The sequence below is a fragment of the Diadema antillarum genome, unplaced genomic scaffold (assembly GCF_040938485.1).
Source record: "Diadema antillarum isolate AM-2024a unplaced genomic scaffold, OU_Dant_1.0 scf00000146, whole genome shotgun sequence".
In the NCBI taxonomy this organism is placed as follows: domain Eukaryota; kingdom Metazoa; phylum Echinodermata; class Echinoidea; order Diadematoida; family Diadematidae; genus Diadema; species Diadema antillarum.
Genome location: NW_027271035.1, coordinates 1647259 through 1665517, shown reverse-complemented (window position 1 = coordinate 1665517; position 18259 = coordinate 1647259). Strand labels below are relative to the sequence as shown.

At 36.3% G+C, this 18259-nt stretch overlaps 1 protein-coding gene across 1 annotated transcript; it reads right to left on the bottom strand.

Annotated features, from left to right (window-relative positions):
• Positions 1–258: 258 nt before the first annotated feature.
• On the bottom strand, positions 259–10995 carry LOC139721596 (ganglioside GM2 activator-like). The gene is made up of 4 exons (XM_071632927.1): positions 10543–10995; positions 8320–8517; positions 2581–2730; positions 259–1389 (listed from the first exon to the last, which is right to left on the bottom strand). Exons 1-4 carry the CDS (start codon positions 10705–10707, stop codon positions 1237–1239), a joined length of 666 nt encoding a protein of 221 aa, XP_071489028.1. The 5' UTR covers positions 10708–10995; the 3' UTR covers positions 259–1236.
• Positions 10996–18259: the final 7264 nt, after the last annotated feature.

The window sequence follows — 18259 nt, the reverse complement described above, 5'->3', positions numbered from 1 at the left end:
ACATGCCAAGTTTCATTAGGATACCTCAACAGCTTTTGATAGTTACCTTGTCCACAAAATTCATTACGGACGGACGGAAAGACGGACGGACGGACGGACGGAAGGACGGACGGACGGACGGACGGACGGAAGGACGGACGGACGGACGGACGGACAACCCGAAAACATAATGCCTCCGGCACCACTTCGTGGCGGAGGCATAAAAATAGGTATTCTTATATACATGTCCAAACTTTTGTCAATCAAAATGTAGGTCGCAGTATGCAACAGTTGAAATGCTTTTAGTACTCATTCTTCAACTTATTTGCGCATTAGGGGAAACTGTCCACAAGTTAGCATTGAAATTCACAAATTTCCAAATTCATCTTCTCTTAAGATCATGGATAATCTAAGGTGCCATTGAACAAGAAGAAAAGTACTGTTATAATCAGTCAGGTGCAGATATTTGCTACGATACATGTTACTTGAATTAATGCTAGAGTTGGAGTTCGACCTCAGGTGAATTGATTAAAAAAAAACTTTGATTTTTCGAATGATTGAAGTTTTCACTTGCTCCTGTGTGTTGCATGCATACAAGACCATCTCGCATTATTGCATGGTCTTAAGTCTATAACAACCTCCTCATTCATGGATGGCATTAAACACCAACTGCTGAACAGAAACTCAGGTGCAGAATCATGGTGGTCAAGTCATTATTCAAGTTTCTGTAAAATCATTCTCTTCGGCAAGTCATTTTAGTGATTCTCTATGCCTCAGAACAGCAGCACGGTCCCCCCAAAAAATACAATGGGACCCTCCACAGTGAAAACTTTAAAAGTAGCGAATCAATCCCAATAAGATTTCAGGGTATGAAACTGTAACTTATTACCGACATCTAGCAGAAAACCCTATCTGATTTGCTTCAGTGGTGAAAGAGAAATGAGGATCTTTGTAGAGAATGTCACAAATCCCTTCTTGCCAAGCTTTGTCCATTGTGTTCACATATATGCAGTTCTATGAGCATGCAAGTGCCAAACTTGGAAGAAACAGACCCATGACATGCTTTACAATCATCCACATATCTCCACGACCACTTGACCAAATTGAATGGGTTTTTCTGCAAAATGTAGATGAGATATTATAATTCAAGACCCTGAAATAGCATTCAGACAATTTAATCATATTGAAAGTTATCACTGCGGAAATCTGATTGTAATTTTGGGGGGACATACTGTACAATTCCACCTCCTTTGACATTTAATTCAGGGTGAATGTGGCGACGTAGCAGCCAAGCATGTTTCCCTTACTGTCTTTCATCTCGACCGTAGCCTCATAGTCTCCAGAGGTCAAGAACGACGGAAGTCCAGATGTATCGACAAAAAAAGCTGTGGGTGGGAGTGTGTAATTGCCCTACGGAAACAAACAATAAGACAAATATTAGACAATGTCGATGCAATTGATGGTACATTTAAAGGGGCCCCGAAATCCAAATGCATGTTGATTTGTGTTAATTTATGATACCCTCAACATCACTTTTGCAGTGAAACGAATATCTAGACACATTCCATATATTTTTCACCATTTTTTCTTCTATTTTTCTTCAGATTACTTGGGAATGCCCACAAAAAATACTTCCAAACCAATATTCTTGACATGACCTCATCTGTCAATCATTGCTAAAGTACTGAAATGTTAAACAAAAGACATTGGAATGCACCTTCCCCTCGACTCAGCATAACTTGCATGTTCCCTCACCATGTCTTTTGTTAGTCACATTATTAATAACAGAAACATGCAAGTTTCAACACAAATCAACATGCATTTGGATTTCAGGGCCCTTTAAACATTGTGCAAACCTGCAAACTGTCATTACAGTTAGCGTCCTTACAGTAGAATTAACGCATAGCTTCAATCACACACGAAACAATGGGATCCCACATATCCCCTATTGAAAGTAAGGTGCTGAACATTCAACTGGAACTCTGCATCAAAGTTTTTGCTGGAAGAGGAGTTTTTTGCGGATTTAGTTTATTTTTCTCTGGTATTGGCATCATCAATACCTTGAGGGTAGAGCAACAGACTGCTTTACTGATTTTAAATTCAAATTCAAATATCAATTCAAATCAAATTTCATGTAAACCTTTGTGATCGGGGTTGTCCATGACAACCAGAAGGTTTGTGCAAGGCTTATCTGACAAGGCATGTACTATTATTGGGTGCAGATTGGATTTCAAGGATTGAAATGTTTCCAGAGAGCAATGCTTCTTGATTATCAATTTGACTTTAAACAGAAGAGCAAAGTGATGATGATGATGATCTTAATGAAGAATCATGAAGTTTCATCCATCAAAATGGGACATGAAATAAAATATGACAAGATCCCTCATTAGGTCTACTCCTTGCAAAATTCTTTAACTGGTTACAAAGTAACCCTATGAAGTGGTCTATTCCAGACACTAGCACCAGGAAGCAGAAAAATGATAGACCTCCTTGTGGTCTACTCCGTATCACTATGGCAACAGGCATCAATTAGTTTCAACCAAGCACCACTGTCGTATGACAGAAGATGACCGATAGAACATGGAGATGACTTAGACTGACCTTGCTGAAGGGACAGTGGCATGGCAAGTCGGCTTTGATGAACTGGGATGGGCAGGCCCCTGGGAAGGCCTGGGTCAGGAGGTCACAGCCGTCGTCATAGGTACAGGAGCCCACGTTGTCAATGCAGGGAATGGAGATCCACACAACCACCTGTTCAGTGAAGAGGAGGAGAACAGAAATGGAATTCACAATATTATCAGGTATCCTTGAGAGAAGACTAAGTCTGGTTTTGGTGGCTCCAGTGGTGGCTGGTCTCTTTACAATATTATCAGGCATCCTTGAGAGAAGACTAAGTCTGGTCTTGTGTGGCTCCAGTAGTGGCTGCATATGGCCTCATTGTCTAAAGATTCTTACTTTCTATTCAGTGTAATCTTCTGAGATGGCATCAGGTAACAAGATAGTTTTTCACCTTTGCTCTCAAGTGATATTGCAGCACTCTGATATCAAAGATTTCCACAAATTGTTTGATTTTTTTTTTCATGATTTTAATAATGCATATAATTGCATGTATAGACAATTTGTATGACTTGCTACAGCAGAATAGATTTCTTCTTGACATTCATCTAAAAAAAATATATAATAAGATCTTTCTGCTGCACACAGGAAAGGTGTTTGTTGCCAACTTTAATAGTAGGAAACTGCAGAGTCTTGATTTTTTCAAGAGTTTGGCTATCTACACAAACAACAGCATGAACAATAAAGATATAAATCATGATCTAAATATATCACATGTACAGAGAGTGCTTAGTACATCATTCCCTGCAAGAAGCAATACTAGTAAGATTCCTTGCACAATATAATGTAGAAACCTGAGTAGTTGTGGTTTGTAGTTCACCTCATCAACAAAGGGGACGGTGCCAGTATCAAAACCTTCAACATTTGTAAATTGAGAAGTAAAGTTCATGCCATACCAAACCATAGTCATAATAAAGCAAATACCAACCTTCCCTTCTGAGTGAAACCAAACATCTCATCAAAGCTATTGTACTCTCTTTAACAACTCTGCTATGCATAGGAAGTACAAAAACACTGATTAATGTTGTTGTGCAATAGTTGTTTTGATCCTGTGAAAAGATTTTCAAAGATTGTTCCTGTCACTGATTTGTTCTTTAAAATTAATCTCTGTCCTTTTGAAATACAATTTGGTTGTACAATTTAATGTAATCAAAAGGTACACTAGTGGCTAAAAGAAAAAAAAATCCAAAAACAGACCAAAAACAGCAAAGGAGATTATCCACATGATTATCAACTCAAATGGTTACCACACTGCATTATTCCATGTAAGTATTGGGTATTCAAAACAGAAAAACAAAAGATAATAGCACAATTTATTTTGCATTGCTTTAGACTCTTCCATTAAGCTGTTATTTCTATATTCAATGATGTGTGATATGAAGGATGAGTAATCAACAGCTCTTTCATTTGAGGGTACATTTCTTGAACAGTTTTGCTCTCAATGGCACTGATTTGTTCCTTTAATTTCATGTCTATTAATAGAATTCAAAGACAATATCCACCCTCGAAGATGACCCATCCATGATAAAAAGAGGAAGGATGCCACTCACTGGATCTGAGTCGGATTGATAGTGGAAACTGGTTAACGCGTAAACCAGAAATTGAAGTTCTCAGAACTTCCTGCTACAGACTACAAGGTCTCACAGCAATATCAACACACATACAAGATTGCAGGTGCATCAATCAAAAAAAAAAGGAGAAAAAAAGAAAAGTCCTTTAAAGGAGACCTCCAGATGATTTTCAAATTTTTACATATGAACAACCATAAATCAGTTACACTTACACTGTAGGACAGAGTTTCAGAATTTGTGATAATTGGGATGAAGAATAAAAATATTTTTGAAATTTATAACAAATTGCAATGAACAAGGACGGTGACATGGCAGGGTCACCATAAGAATGCATTAGTTGTGGCTCAAGGAAGCAGAACAAAAGAAGGCATGCATATATTATACACAGGTAAACTCGCAAGCAAGCGGTATTGTAATGGAATTACTCTGCTACATTTCTGAAATATGTGAGCCTCCTATGTTATCATCCTTGTTCAGTGTGATTTGTTTAAGGTTTTTCAAAGTATTGTTTCTCTGCGCAAGAACCACAATAAATTCCACAAAATCTATACATGGAGCTGTTGATTTATGTACTACATGATGTGAAATTATAATAATCATCTGGAATGTCCCTTTAAGGGGTAGGCTTCTCCACACGCACCACAAAGCATCTATGTTTTTGTTTCTTGATCATTTAATCTCTTTTCATGCACTGATAGGAGTTTAATGACATTTTACAATGCATAGATAGGACAAAATGTCCGAAAATTGTTTGGAACATTCAACAAACAGTTGATTTCATAATCTTGGATCCTAATTGTAGTTAAGGATACAGTTAACCAGCAACAAGTTAACAAATTGTGTGTGTTTTGAGGAGTACATACAATGTTCTCAACAACCCAAAAGCATATGACTGAGTGAGTGAGGCAGTGAAATAGCATTTTTTTTTTAAATGGGTCATTTCTTCATCATTTTTCCTTCATGTGAACAATACTTCATGTTATCAGGAAAACTTTTGGTGAGAAAGTTGTTTTGTGTTAAAAAATATATCACTTTAAAAAAAATGGAGAGGGCAGGGGTTGGTTTCTGGCAGTCAATAGATCATGGCAGCCTCCATAGGGAAAATATCAAGGAGACAAATAAGAAGGATCTTGATTCTTCTTGTTTGTTTGTTTTATGTTTTTGTTTGTCTTTGTTGGTGTCCTTGTACTTACGAAGCACTTGAATGCTTATGATCAAGATACCACATACCGACAGCTTTGTGGGACTAAGGCAATGAGAACTGTTGCCAATAATATATAGCTAGTCTAATTTTTCGCAAATCCGGATTTCCCAATAATTTCGCAAATCAGGATTCTCCAATGATGTCTCAAGCGGTTACATTTGGATCGTACAGAAGAGAACTGAATGGAGAAATGCATGCGTACATGTCACATTCATGTTGGGATTATAGTCAATATTTTCACATGTTTTAAAATTTGTGAATATAGCACTTGACTTACAAAATTCATGAAAATAGAAGAAAAAAATCACGAAATATTCAGTGTATACAGTATACATGTAAAGCGTTTTGCCTTAGGGTACAGCCACTGTTGCCAGGAGGCTTGAACCAGGGACCTCATGATCGGTAGTCTGTGGTCTACTCATTAATGTTAACATTCATGAACATCCCCTGAATTCCCCCATAGTATTGCTTTAAATCATTCCAAGGTAAGGTTTTAAGGTAATCTCTAGTGCCCAGGCCAATCATCATATCAGATCAGTGGCACTATACAACTGTACGCAAGACCCTCTTTTTGGCTGAATCTTTTTCCTTCTTCTTCTTTTTAAATACCTGGTACCCATGGACAGGCAGCAGTGTATACAGGACTTGTTTAAAAGCCTAAATTTCAACAAAGTTTATCTGGGATTGGTAATTAGCAAGCCTACTATGACCTCCACAAATATCACCCTGCAAAGCACTACAAATCTTTGCAACTTTGTTCTTGTTGTTTTTTGTTTAACCACATTGAGGACTTAAGAGTGTACATATAATGTAATTGTAAAAGACATCATTCCCTTCAGACGATGGTCAAATTTTGGATTGTGATACATTTTCCCTGTCAAAATTTCACGATGCATAACTGATATCATGTTCTCTTTCATGATTGAGAAAAGAAACTAAGTTTTCGAGTATAGATATTTTATAGTCTTTCAGTGAAACATTGGGTTTCTAGACTCTCTTCAAATTGAAGTTTGTTTGTTTGTTTGTATTTTTGTTTTTGTTCATTTTTGTTTTTGTTTTGTTTTGTTTTGTTTCGTTTTGTTTTTACTTATCACAATGCAGCTACTTTGGCTGAATGGATCTGCTGCATAATCATTGATATGGAAGGAATTAGAAAAGACAAGAATTCAGCAAATGAAGGCAGAACAGATAAATCAACAGTTGCTGATTTCATTCAATGCCACATGCACAGATTGATAAATCTCCATTGTTCAAAATGGAATAACTATTGTCTGTTAAGTCATCTAATTCCTAAGCCAAGACTGTAAAAGAGTCACATGGTTTTACTCAGCGAAAGCATATCCCGATGTATTAAAGTGATTTAAAGGCACAATTCAAACATTGTTGTGGCACAATTTAGATAAAAAAACCATTGTCAAACTTTGTTGAAGAGGTATTTAATGATGTTCACATGGATGAAGAAACATTAAGGTAAGCATTTAAGTCTTGACATATTTTTAGTGTACTTTAAAGTTTCTACAATATGAATAAAAACGATTATTCTATGACACTGCATCCAAACTGTGCTTTCTGACACTACTAAGGGTGAAAAGCTGGGGTACTCACTAATATTTTCATGTTTTGAAGCACAAACTGATCATTTTCAACAGCAAAATTTTTTGTCAAACCTTAACTTTTACTAAATATCAGAAATACCACCCAGCTCAGATATTTCTTGGAAAAAACAAACAACTGGGATAATATAAGACATTTAAGCCCAGAAGACAGCCTTACAAGTCTTGATTAGAGGGAAACCCTTCAGGTGTAGGATATTAGGACAATGTGTATTACATGCTGCTGGGTCTTAAACTCTCTTTCTGGAAAAGCCATGTAACAAAGGTGCAAGTCTTCATCAGTAGAGATTTGATTTTAAAATAGCATAATCCTACAAATCCAGAGCTCAACAGTGGGATAGAAAGGTGTTATTCAAAGAGGATACAGGTTTTGACTTGTTTGTGGGCAACTACAGGCCACACCCAGCCACTATGTACATTGTACATGTACATGTATAGAAACAGGTTCTATCACGATACATGTACATAAATTTGTGTATGTGGATTAATTTAGTTGATTGGAAACTATACACACAGTTTTAAAAAAATTGTTAAATTGAAGGAGTGTAGAGTTTGTGACACAGATGTGTCATATCCCAACATGTGTATTGATGTGTTAGAACAATGCAATTCATGACATTATGTAAAATTCTGGTATATATGGTATTGAAAATGGAATTGAAATGAATTCAATGGAATCCACAAGTATGATTTGAAACATGTCTCACGAACTTGATCACACCCAACTTATAATTTTCTGCAATCTGAGAGTGGGAATTGTTTGTAAGTGGCACTAGGGCAAGTTTTTTCCAATGAAGAGACTGAAATTTGAGCATCATACTATCAAAAGGAATCCTCCCCCACAGACAAAAGTGGAAGTTTTCATGACATGAAAGTGAGAGATAAGGCAGGATACAACTCTTATGAAATGACATTCATGGCAGTATTTTTTTACATCAAAGGCAAACCTGAACACTGGCACTGGTCTGGCAGTACCAGACCGGCAAAAAATTACTGTTTGACCAGCAACTTTTCAGGGCTTGCTAAATTTACTGGTCCAACATGACAGGTAAAAATAACAAAAATAAGATTGTCGAGACCTGTTGAAAAGAAGTACAGGACCGGTAAATTTAAGGTTCAGACCAATAGGGAAAATGGGTTAGCGTGCAGCCCTGTCACAGGATTATACTCAAATAACTATTGCATTTTGTTTGATAGCACGAGGAATTCAATTACTGTATTGAAGTGAAATTTTCTTTTTCACACCTTTTTTCCAGGAGGTAGGTGGCCTCTTCTGGATTATAAAAAAACTTCTACGCCCAAATAATATGGCATCTCATTGCGTTAAAGGCCATACCTTCTTCTTGATGGTAAGACTGAGCTTGACCGGCGAGGCGACATCTGTTGCCAGGGAAACGCTCCCAGCCACAGTGACGTTTCCTGGCAACTTGATGGGATCCGGGGAGACAGTCACATCGGCCTGAATCGGGTACGTCTCGGCTTTGCACGTCTTCCAGTTGAAAGCAGATACTGCTTCATTGCCCGGCTGTGGAAACTGGTGATGTAAGCACACACATACAAATACACTGTATATTATAAACACTTTGATTAAATAATAATTTGTTATTGTTTGACATTTCAGGAAGCTCTGCAATGCACAGCCAGCTTCAGAAAACCTAAACACAGTATTTAAGTGTTGTCTAAATTACTACATGTAGCATACACTCCTGTTACATAGCAAACATGGTTGTAACGAAACCCTTGTTACAACAAAGTGAAATTCAGGCCCCCAAATCGTTGTCTATTACCTTTATACGTGTACTTATATACTTTATTGTTTCACTTTGGCAAAAACTTGATATTGTTTTAAGGAAATGAAAGAAAACTGCCAGTTCCCTCCCAGACTGGAGGCCTATAGTTGCTGTGTATAGCAGGAGTCACTTGTACAAGGTAAACAATGCATGATCATTGTTTTTTTACTGTTTTTTTCACTATTATCAACAAAGTTGAGCAAGTGAAGTGGCAGATTTTGACAGAGGTAGAACTTTTGTTGGATTTCTCAGGATTGTAACAATCATAACGTACAATCAGGGAGGTGGAAGAAGAAGACTTTCTTCCACCTCCCTGGTACAATCACTCACTTAACTCTGTATCTGATGAGAGTGAGAAAGGTGATATGGATCTGTATACTGGAGCACTGTAAATATCCAATACAGCCACTATACTCATGAAATTCTTTAATGTGTATCTGTATCTGTGCTTCATCAATTAATCTTGAAATGGTATCAACCTTTCCTTATCTTGAATGAAGCCAAACAGCAGACCTTGTGGTGTTGCCATTGTTGTCGGACTTTGGGAATGAACATATGAGTACTAATAGGAGGAGGCAAAGATCTTATCGCTTCTTGTTTGTATTTCTTTCACCGTTTGTACAGAAAAGTGTTAATAGCCACAATAAATGTACAAGCACAATTAGTACAGACATCATCTATGCAATCTGTCAAAGATCTTATCGTGTCTTTGTTGTTTGTATTTCTTCCACTGTTTGTACAGAAAAGTGTCACCACAATGAATGTACCAGCACAATTAGTACAGACATCTATTAGCCTATCTACCAATTGTATATTGCAATATGTGTCAGTGGATGTGCATTTCTTTCCACTTAAAATGGTATATGACTATACTTAGATAAAGGAGTTTTTACACTGCTGATATAATTTATAAAACTGCCAGTGGCAATGCAGAAAAGCTAGTGAATCAAATTACAAATACAGCAGAGCTTATCCAACAGCATTTTACACAAATATTCCATATCATTGATGCATTATTTTTCTTTATATTAAATCATTCCTAATTCTATCTATGCAGGGAAATTTCAATCTTTCTTTTTTAAAATGGGTGTTTTTTGATGGATGTGCAATGGAGCATAATGAATGAAATGTAATGTATGATGATGGTTGCTTCTTCAGCGAGTACGCACAGATTTTTTTAAAAGTTTAGTATACGTGTTTTGAGCTTATCATGCTCTGTACACATGCAATTGGGGACTTATGTTTATCAAACATAAGTATAAAATATAGTGTCAACTGTCACTGTATTATCCAACACTACTTCACATCACCAGGCAGATGAATAAATAAATAAATAAATAAAATTAAAGAAGTTCATAAAGTATTCAGGAAAGAAAGTCACAAATGCACATATTTCCATACTGCCAAATGGCAATTGTGTGGTAGGCCTATAACGTTATAGTATAGAGGAGCATATAGAGACTATAATAAAACCCCTGCCCTTTGTTTCTACAGTGGTCAATGGGGAAAAGTTCAATAACACCAGCAAACTGCATTTCAAAAGAGAGAATTAAATATATCATAACCCCCAAACAAGCAAAAGCAAATAGATGTTTGAGAAAAGGTTTGACTTAACACTCAATATAGGGCCTATTAACTGTGTGAAGGAGCGCCCCGCCTCGCTCTGTTTGGCTGGAGCCTGACCCGATCGCCGCGACCCTCGCACCCGACCAAATGACCGGTGCGGTGGCTATCTATCACCAATCCGCCGACACTTCGGACACGCTTACCTTTCTGTCCTGCGCGATGTACCTCTCCGGTGTTTGAGGGACGCTGAGAAGTTCCAGCAAAGATCGCACATTTTTCAATTCTTGCTCGTTCTCACCGAAGGCCAGAACATTGCTCATGACAGACATGAGGAAAATGGCGAAGAAAGTTTGCCCGAAAACCTCCATTGTGTCACTGATCAGTCTTCCCTACTTTCGCCCAGTAAAAGTTTGCGAATTACTCGGTATGGTTCTTGTTGTGGCTTGTGCAATTCACGAGTGACAACTGTTCTGTGTCGCACTTGTTACTTGCATGCTGATTGCCACACGCTGATACCGTACGGTACACGTTGATTCCGAATCGGTATGGAATGTTATTTTGTGTGAGTGGGCTTACAAGCGGGGAACACGCTTGAATGAGCAATGTAACTCTCTGGTTAGATCACTGTAAGAAATACTACTAGTATCCGGATATGAACTGCGATGAATTGCGATTGGATGATTAAGTCACCAAGGGTGCCATACCTATAATAACATACTAGTAATGTGTTTGGTATCTAACCAATCGCAATGACCAATCATAAACTTCCTCTACTCTGCCCAGTAAACTTCCGTCAAGACCCTGCCCAATGAGCGTCTGTCATTATTTTGTTCCACCAATCATTGTTAACCTCTCATGAGCGAAACATGGCACATACAAAAAACTTGTTTGACAGGTGGTCCGAAGAACATATCGTATGTGAGTTTGCGCGAGGGCGGAGTGATATGCAAGAAATATACATTATGTGTGTGGATTTGTGTGTGTGTGTGTGTTGTTTGTGTGTCGGGGGGAGGAGGGTATGGTTGCTTTTTGAGCTTATACATGTATATATATATATATATATATATATATATATATATATATATATATATATATATATATATATATATTAGCTAGGTTTAAGTTCAAATACAATACATTCCACGGCCCAGGTGTACTCTGCAATGCCTCGAAACCAAATATGTTACAATGAAGCTCTTGTATATATCTATTTCATATCTATGATAAAACCTATGATAACCAAAACTTCGTAACTAAAAACTACACTCACAATGCATTGTTATTGATATGAAACTGGCCAAGAGATAATCATGACATGTAGATCCAAAGCTCCATGATAGAAGATGAATTACTAGAGTATGTGGCATTTATCATTCTTGCTTCTGTGAAGTCTCGATACTTTGATATTTACATCTATGATGGAACCTATAATGACCAAAACTTCGTAATCGAATCTAAAAACTGCAATCACAATGCATTATCATTGATATGAAAACAACCATGATCCAAAGTTCGTCTTGTGGTTTGGATATGAAATAGCTTGTAAGGTATGATAATCTAATTGTTTTCTTGTTGTTGTTGTTGTTTGTTTGTTTGTTTATTTGTTTGTTTGTTTTTGTCACTGTATAAGAGTAAGGAAATTTGTACATTCAACATACAGACAGTTGCGTGGCGGTTTGATTGATTGATTGATTGATTGATTGATTGATTGATTGATTGATTGATTGATTGATTGATTGATTGATTTGAATTTATTTCCATTCTGTGTTCACAAAACAAAAAGAAACAAATATAACAGATATAACTGATAACAACGATAATTATTATCATACAAAAACATTTTGTCCTTTTTGACGCACAAAATGATACAAACGTAGGCCTACATTCTAATGATATGTACATCTTTGCAACGAATGATGGGAAATACAATAGCAGTCATCAGAACCAAAGTGAGGGAGCCTAAACTAAAAGCACAGCTTGTATTACTTAAACAGGCCCCCCAAAATGAAATCACATAAAGACGATATACACATTATACCAAAACGGCATGAAAAGCATATGCATTAACTAAAACTAAAGCTCTGCGTTATGAGAAGATCGGAAGAAAAGATAAGAAATAGAGGGAATAGACAAGACAAGTTTAGATGAGAGGGGAAAGAGAAGGAGAGAATAGAGGATATCGAGCAGGAAGAATGATGATTCAAACGGAACATCTTTGTTATGATTTATTTCTAAATTGTCTCTTAAGGTTAATCAAAGTAGATATTTCTTTTATATATTCTTGTGTCCAATGAATCATAGAGTTTAGGCCCGGTGAATGTAAAAAAGGAGAAAAAACACAGAAAAAAAAATTGTAAGGAGACAACGTTCTATTCAAAGGTAAATGTGGCAGATTAACATTCTTCGAATATGCATTTCGTTACCATCTATACTTTTCTTCCAATTATCATTCCAATCAAACAATGGAATGCAGGAAATAATATGACAGTGACATAAGCCATCCAATTGGGTATTCATCGGATTGGATGGTTGAATCTAATAAGAGTGATGGCTACCACAGTATATGAATATCAATGTGAGCCGCATGAGAATTCAAATCGCAAACACTCCGAGGTTGTAGCATGATGATGATGTAAATTACAAGATCAGTGATTCAGCTCAGCCTCCAGATCCAAAGGACCCAGGTTCGATTCCCCAGTATCCTTGAGCAACGTTGTGTGAACTATACCGTCCCCTCTTATAAATATGAGGCAAAAACACTTTGTCCCTCGGATAGGACATAATGGAGATCCCGTTTTGTGAGAGAGTCACAACTCACGCACGTAAAAGATCCCGCTTCTTTCATTATTCTCACTAGATATAAAGCAGGGTGATAAACCCGGTGAAGTGGCCATCATCTATAAACCCACACAAAAACAGTACGTTTATCTTCAAGCATGAAGCTTGCACTTTATACTGGAAGAAGAATCCTATAGAATATAGTGTTCATTGTCATTTACTTTTCCTTTCGGTTAACATGATAGGATTCCAGAAAACATGATAGCCACTCATAACATGCAAGTTTCCTTCTTCTTCTTTTTTTAAAGCAAATACATATAACATGAAGTAGGGTTACATGTATCTCATGAAGATGAGTAGATTCGAAGACACTGTAAGAGCCGAGCAAAGGTGATAAATGGTGGCGGCTGAATTGAAATGAAAGTAAAAGTGACTTGATAGTTTTGAAGTGGTTTCAGGATCAAGCATTTTAAATTTGGCTTCATTTTGCTGCATTATATGAATATGACTTTTAAGAGCCTATTATATTGCAACTAACGAGGCTATTGATTATCTAAATTAATTCGCTTTAAATTTAGTTGTGAGAGTCACTATTATAGCAACTTGAGACTCGTGACTTGATGCTGCGTTGTGATGTTCTCGTTGTTATTTGCTTTGGGATTATACAGTTTTATACGAGTGTGCGTTTGTGTATAAGCGGGACGCGGGACACGTATTTGACAATGCGTTCATAATGTCCGATGCGGCTGAAAGCCTTACACTATAGGGCTCACACGGGTAAATTATATTTCCCGACAGAGACGTGTGTTAAAATTCAAAATTCAAAAAATTCTGTAAAATAGCTGGGAGAAATGAAGTATTTCATCTTCACTAACCTGGATAAGTGAGATACCCTTTCACCCATCAAATGCCCAAGGGGGGTCTTCAGCTCAAACACTGTCCAAGAGTTCGCAAAGCCAGACTACGAGTTCTTTTCACTAAAAAATCACTTATTTTCTGTACATGCACCCAATCAAGTAGAGTCCCTTCATTTCCATGAGAAAAGCTTTCATCTTCCAACCAAAATGCAAATTGTAGAAAAATTCATTCTCAATATCTGCAGCTATTCAATTTTTTTTTTTTTTTTTTGCCAGACTGCATTTCTGATTTTTAATTAAATTTTTTTCTTCAATTATTTTAGTGTCTCTGGTACGATTTTGTGAAGCGGTCATAAGGGACATTTCATTTTATTTACAGGTGTGAGCCCTATAATTGCGTTGATGTATACTGCTTGATACAGTATATTGGTATTGGATAATGACGTACCAGGCACGGCCGCGTCACCCGGTGCTTACTGTACATTGTAGCATCCTGTACAGTCAGTGAGCAAACACATGCACCCACCGGCAACCACTAAACAAACGTGTAAACAAAGAGCGACCTGAAGGAAACGCCCACCTGTGATTATCTGTGTCATATTGTGACGCATAAAAGCATGAATAAGTCAACGGTATAGACAATATTGTTGCTTTTTTATGCAAGTGAGTACAATTACATAATTGTGTTTACATGGCTTTACAGAATGCAAGGCGAGGTGGATTTTTTTCTTTCAAATAATATTTATTCACTTCCAATCAAAAATAAATGAAACATCAATTCACTTTGGTATTACTGTACAAACATAAGAGAATAATTCGTTTAAAGATAACTGAAATAATTGTATACATTTTCATGTTTCAATACAACAAATAAAATAGCAATACTACAGCAATTGCCGAAGAAAAAAATGGAATTATATTATATCCAAATTTAAAACCCATCCCCCAAATAATTCTCCCTAGCTAACCTTCAACTGCCCTTATACTACTTAACTATGAACTAAAAAAAGATAAATAAATAAAAGCCCCACTCCGCCCATACATAATTACCGATCCTTTCTTTCACACCCCGACCAATTACAATTTTACTATTATTACCTAAGCGCAACAACTCATAGAATCATAAAAAAACCCAGTTACCGATATAAACACCCACACCGTAACACAACCACTAATAAAAACAAACATTAAAAAACCAAAAAACCTCTTTTATAAATATTAACACACACACCTTAACACAACCATGCACTCATAAAAACAAACAATAACAAAAGTCTTTTACGAATATAAACACAAACACCAAAAAGAAACCACATACCAAAAAGAAACCAATAAGAAACCTCACACACACCAAAAAGAAATATATACCTTGTTGATAATGCTTCTCGCGCGCGCGCGCACACACACACACACATACACCCACATCACAAGCTGCAGGCCTATCTTACACAACAAGAGAGAGAGAGAGATGAAGGAGAGGGAAAGAGAAAAATTACCATATAGAATAGCTAATATTTATCTCTCTATTTTCATATACCTGCTATATACAATATCACAAAAATGCTCAAAATTACATGAATGACCACATTTTCCTTTCCTATTATCATATAAAAAGTTTGTTTTGTATCTACAACGTTTAACAGTCTCAGGGACAAAAAGTTTAATTTCGTCAAGAGAAATTAATATAATATTTGTCCATGGTTTGTATATACATAAGACATGAATGTCCATGATTACATTCATATCTAAATGACCAGAATGAATTTGAATCACATACGTTCACAATGGTCTTACACACCGTAATTGATAAAGATAACCTCGTCTTAGGCAGTACAAGCACTTACAAAATGATATGTAAGCTTTATTATAATATTTTCCATTTTATACTAAATTTTCATAGTCAAAATCTAGGTTGTCATGACGATATCAAAGGCATAATTTTACCATCTGCAGATGAGACAAAAACCCAGCATTAGTGCTTTAAAATAGTTCTAAAATGTGAGTCACGGATAGAAACAACCACTGTAAAAATTTGAATCCGTATAATCGATATTAAGTGTTGTTAAATCCACAGAATGTGAACAATAGTTATAATAAGAATGTTTCCAGACTAAACCGTCTACAGTTATGGTTTATTAAGAAAAACATTGATATCTCATTATATTTTAGGCCTTATTGCGAAAATTTTATATGGTAGGATGTTTTGTGACACAACAGACCTACACATATGCATCAAAATGTGATATCATCTTGAACATTTTTGAAATCACTGCTCCCAAACGTAAACAGGACCTATTAAAGTCTTCATGGTCTTTGATCAATTTGTTTGATGTCCATAAACCTTAACCCGCCCGAACTGTTGTGTCAAAATTGCTGTTGTTTGGTTTTCTTCCACACGATAGAAAATTTGGTTCAACATTTTTCGTGGTAATCTCCACGTGCTGGCATTGAAGTAAATAAATCTAGTCCTGCAAACAGAAGTGAGTCGGATTTTTTATTTATTTGCCTTAAAGATAACAAAATAATTGCAGGCAGTATACAGTGCACATGGGCCGTCTTCGCAAAAACTGTGCATTATATACAGTTTGTTGCAAGTGGAATTTGATCACTGCGTGACTTTGAACTTTATATCGCGGGAATAATGACCTAAATATTATATAGAGAGCCTTTCAGGTAGACTATTTAGACCCGCACTTATCTCACCAAGACCATCCAGCATGCGGCAAAGAAGTGCATGGGGTAATACAAGGCAATAACCCTGAAAAATATAGAATGCATGGCAGCGGTCATGAATATTCCAAGCATTGGCCTGAATTGCATTAATTATTGGTATCAGGATTAGTATTGCATTATTGGCAAGCAGTAATGTTATCATGGCTATATCTTACCAGCAGGAAGGTGGAAGTAACTGCATTGCTATTATGTACACATAGTTTGTTGTTGTTGCTGGTGGTGGTTTGAGTGACGTTATCTTTCAATTTCGATTTTTGTCCCACGAACTTATGTGTTTGTTTAATATATTGAGATAATTTCCTCTTCTACTACTACTACTACTACTATGGTACATTTCTTCCTCTTCTCTCTTCTTCTTCTTCTTCTTATTATTATTATCATTATTAATATTATCATTATTGTTATTATTATTATTATTAATATTATTATTATTATCATTATTATCATCATCGTCATCATCATCATTATCATTATAACCACTACTATCACAACTACGATTATACTACTTAAAACATGATCAGCATTGTTCCTATTATCATTTTATCACTGCTTCTATCAATCATCATTATTGTTATTATCCTTGTGCTTCTTTTGACAACGTCTGTAATCACGAAGGCAAGCCAGATTTCGAAATGTCTCCTGGCAAGCCCGGCTCGGTTAATCAAGCGGGAGTTTCTCAACAGCAGCCGCAGAAAAGGCATCCTGCCTTCTGTACACTGTCTCAATAGCGACGGTTGTCGGATAACGGTCGGGTTGAGTGCCGTCGGCGTCCATGTGTGGGTGTTACTATAACAAAGAAAGAAATGAATATTCACCAACTGCATAAAAAAAAAATTGTATTTCTCCAAAATGATGTTCAGCAAACACTCTTGCTGGGGCAATGCTATAGGGATATTACCTCAAATTTACTCTTGAGTTCCCAATCACTGGATTTGGATGTGGACTTTTAAATGGAGGTTCCGAGTTCGAGTCCTATCAAGTAGGCCCCTAACTTTCATCCTTGGACGAGATGTTTCTATCATTACTATATGAATACTACTGATGAAAAGTAATTAACAAAAAAAAAGATATTTTTTGACGAATTAACATTTGAAGGTTTTTCTTTTTTGGATACAGGTTGTATGTAAAAGAATACTAAAACAAGTTATTGGGAAACACAGTATTGGCTCTATTTAGGAATTCTTAATCCAAATAAAAGCAATATTCTATCCATTGCTTGAGTGTCTTCTTTTTACTTATCTAAAAGAGAGGAAGCTGATAAAACATTTATAATGGTTGATACAGAAATGAAGTCATAATGACATATCAATAGTGATATACGTCATTATTCATAATCAATATAGTAATTGTCAAAAATGACTATTGTCACTTTTTGTAAGATTTGTTATGTCTGTAGAAATTGGAGATATCAATATTGTTGATGTATTATCTTTCTTTGGTCTTGATTTCCTTTTTTCTCTCTTTTTCTTTTTTACTGTATACTGGGGTTTTTGTTTTTGTTTCCACTTTTTGGCTAACAGTGCCTTTAAGTCTACCCACTTTTGATTGAATT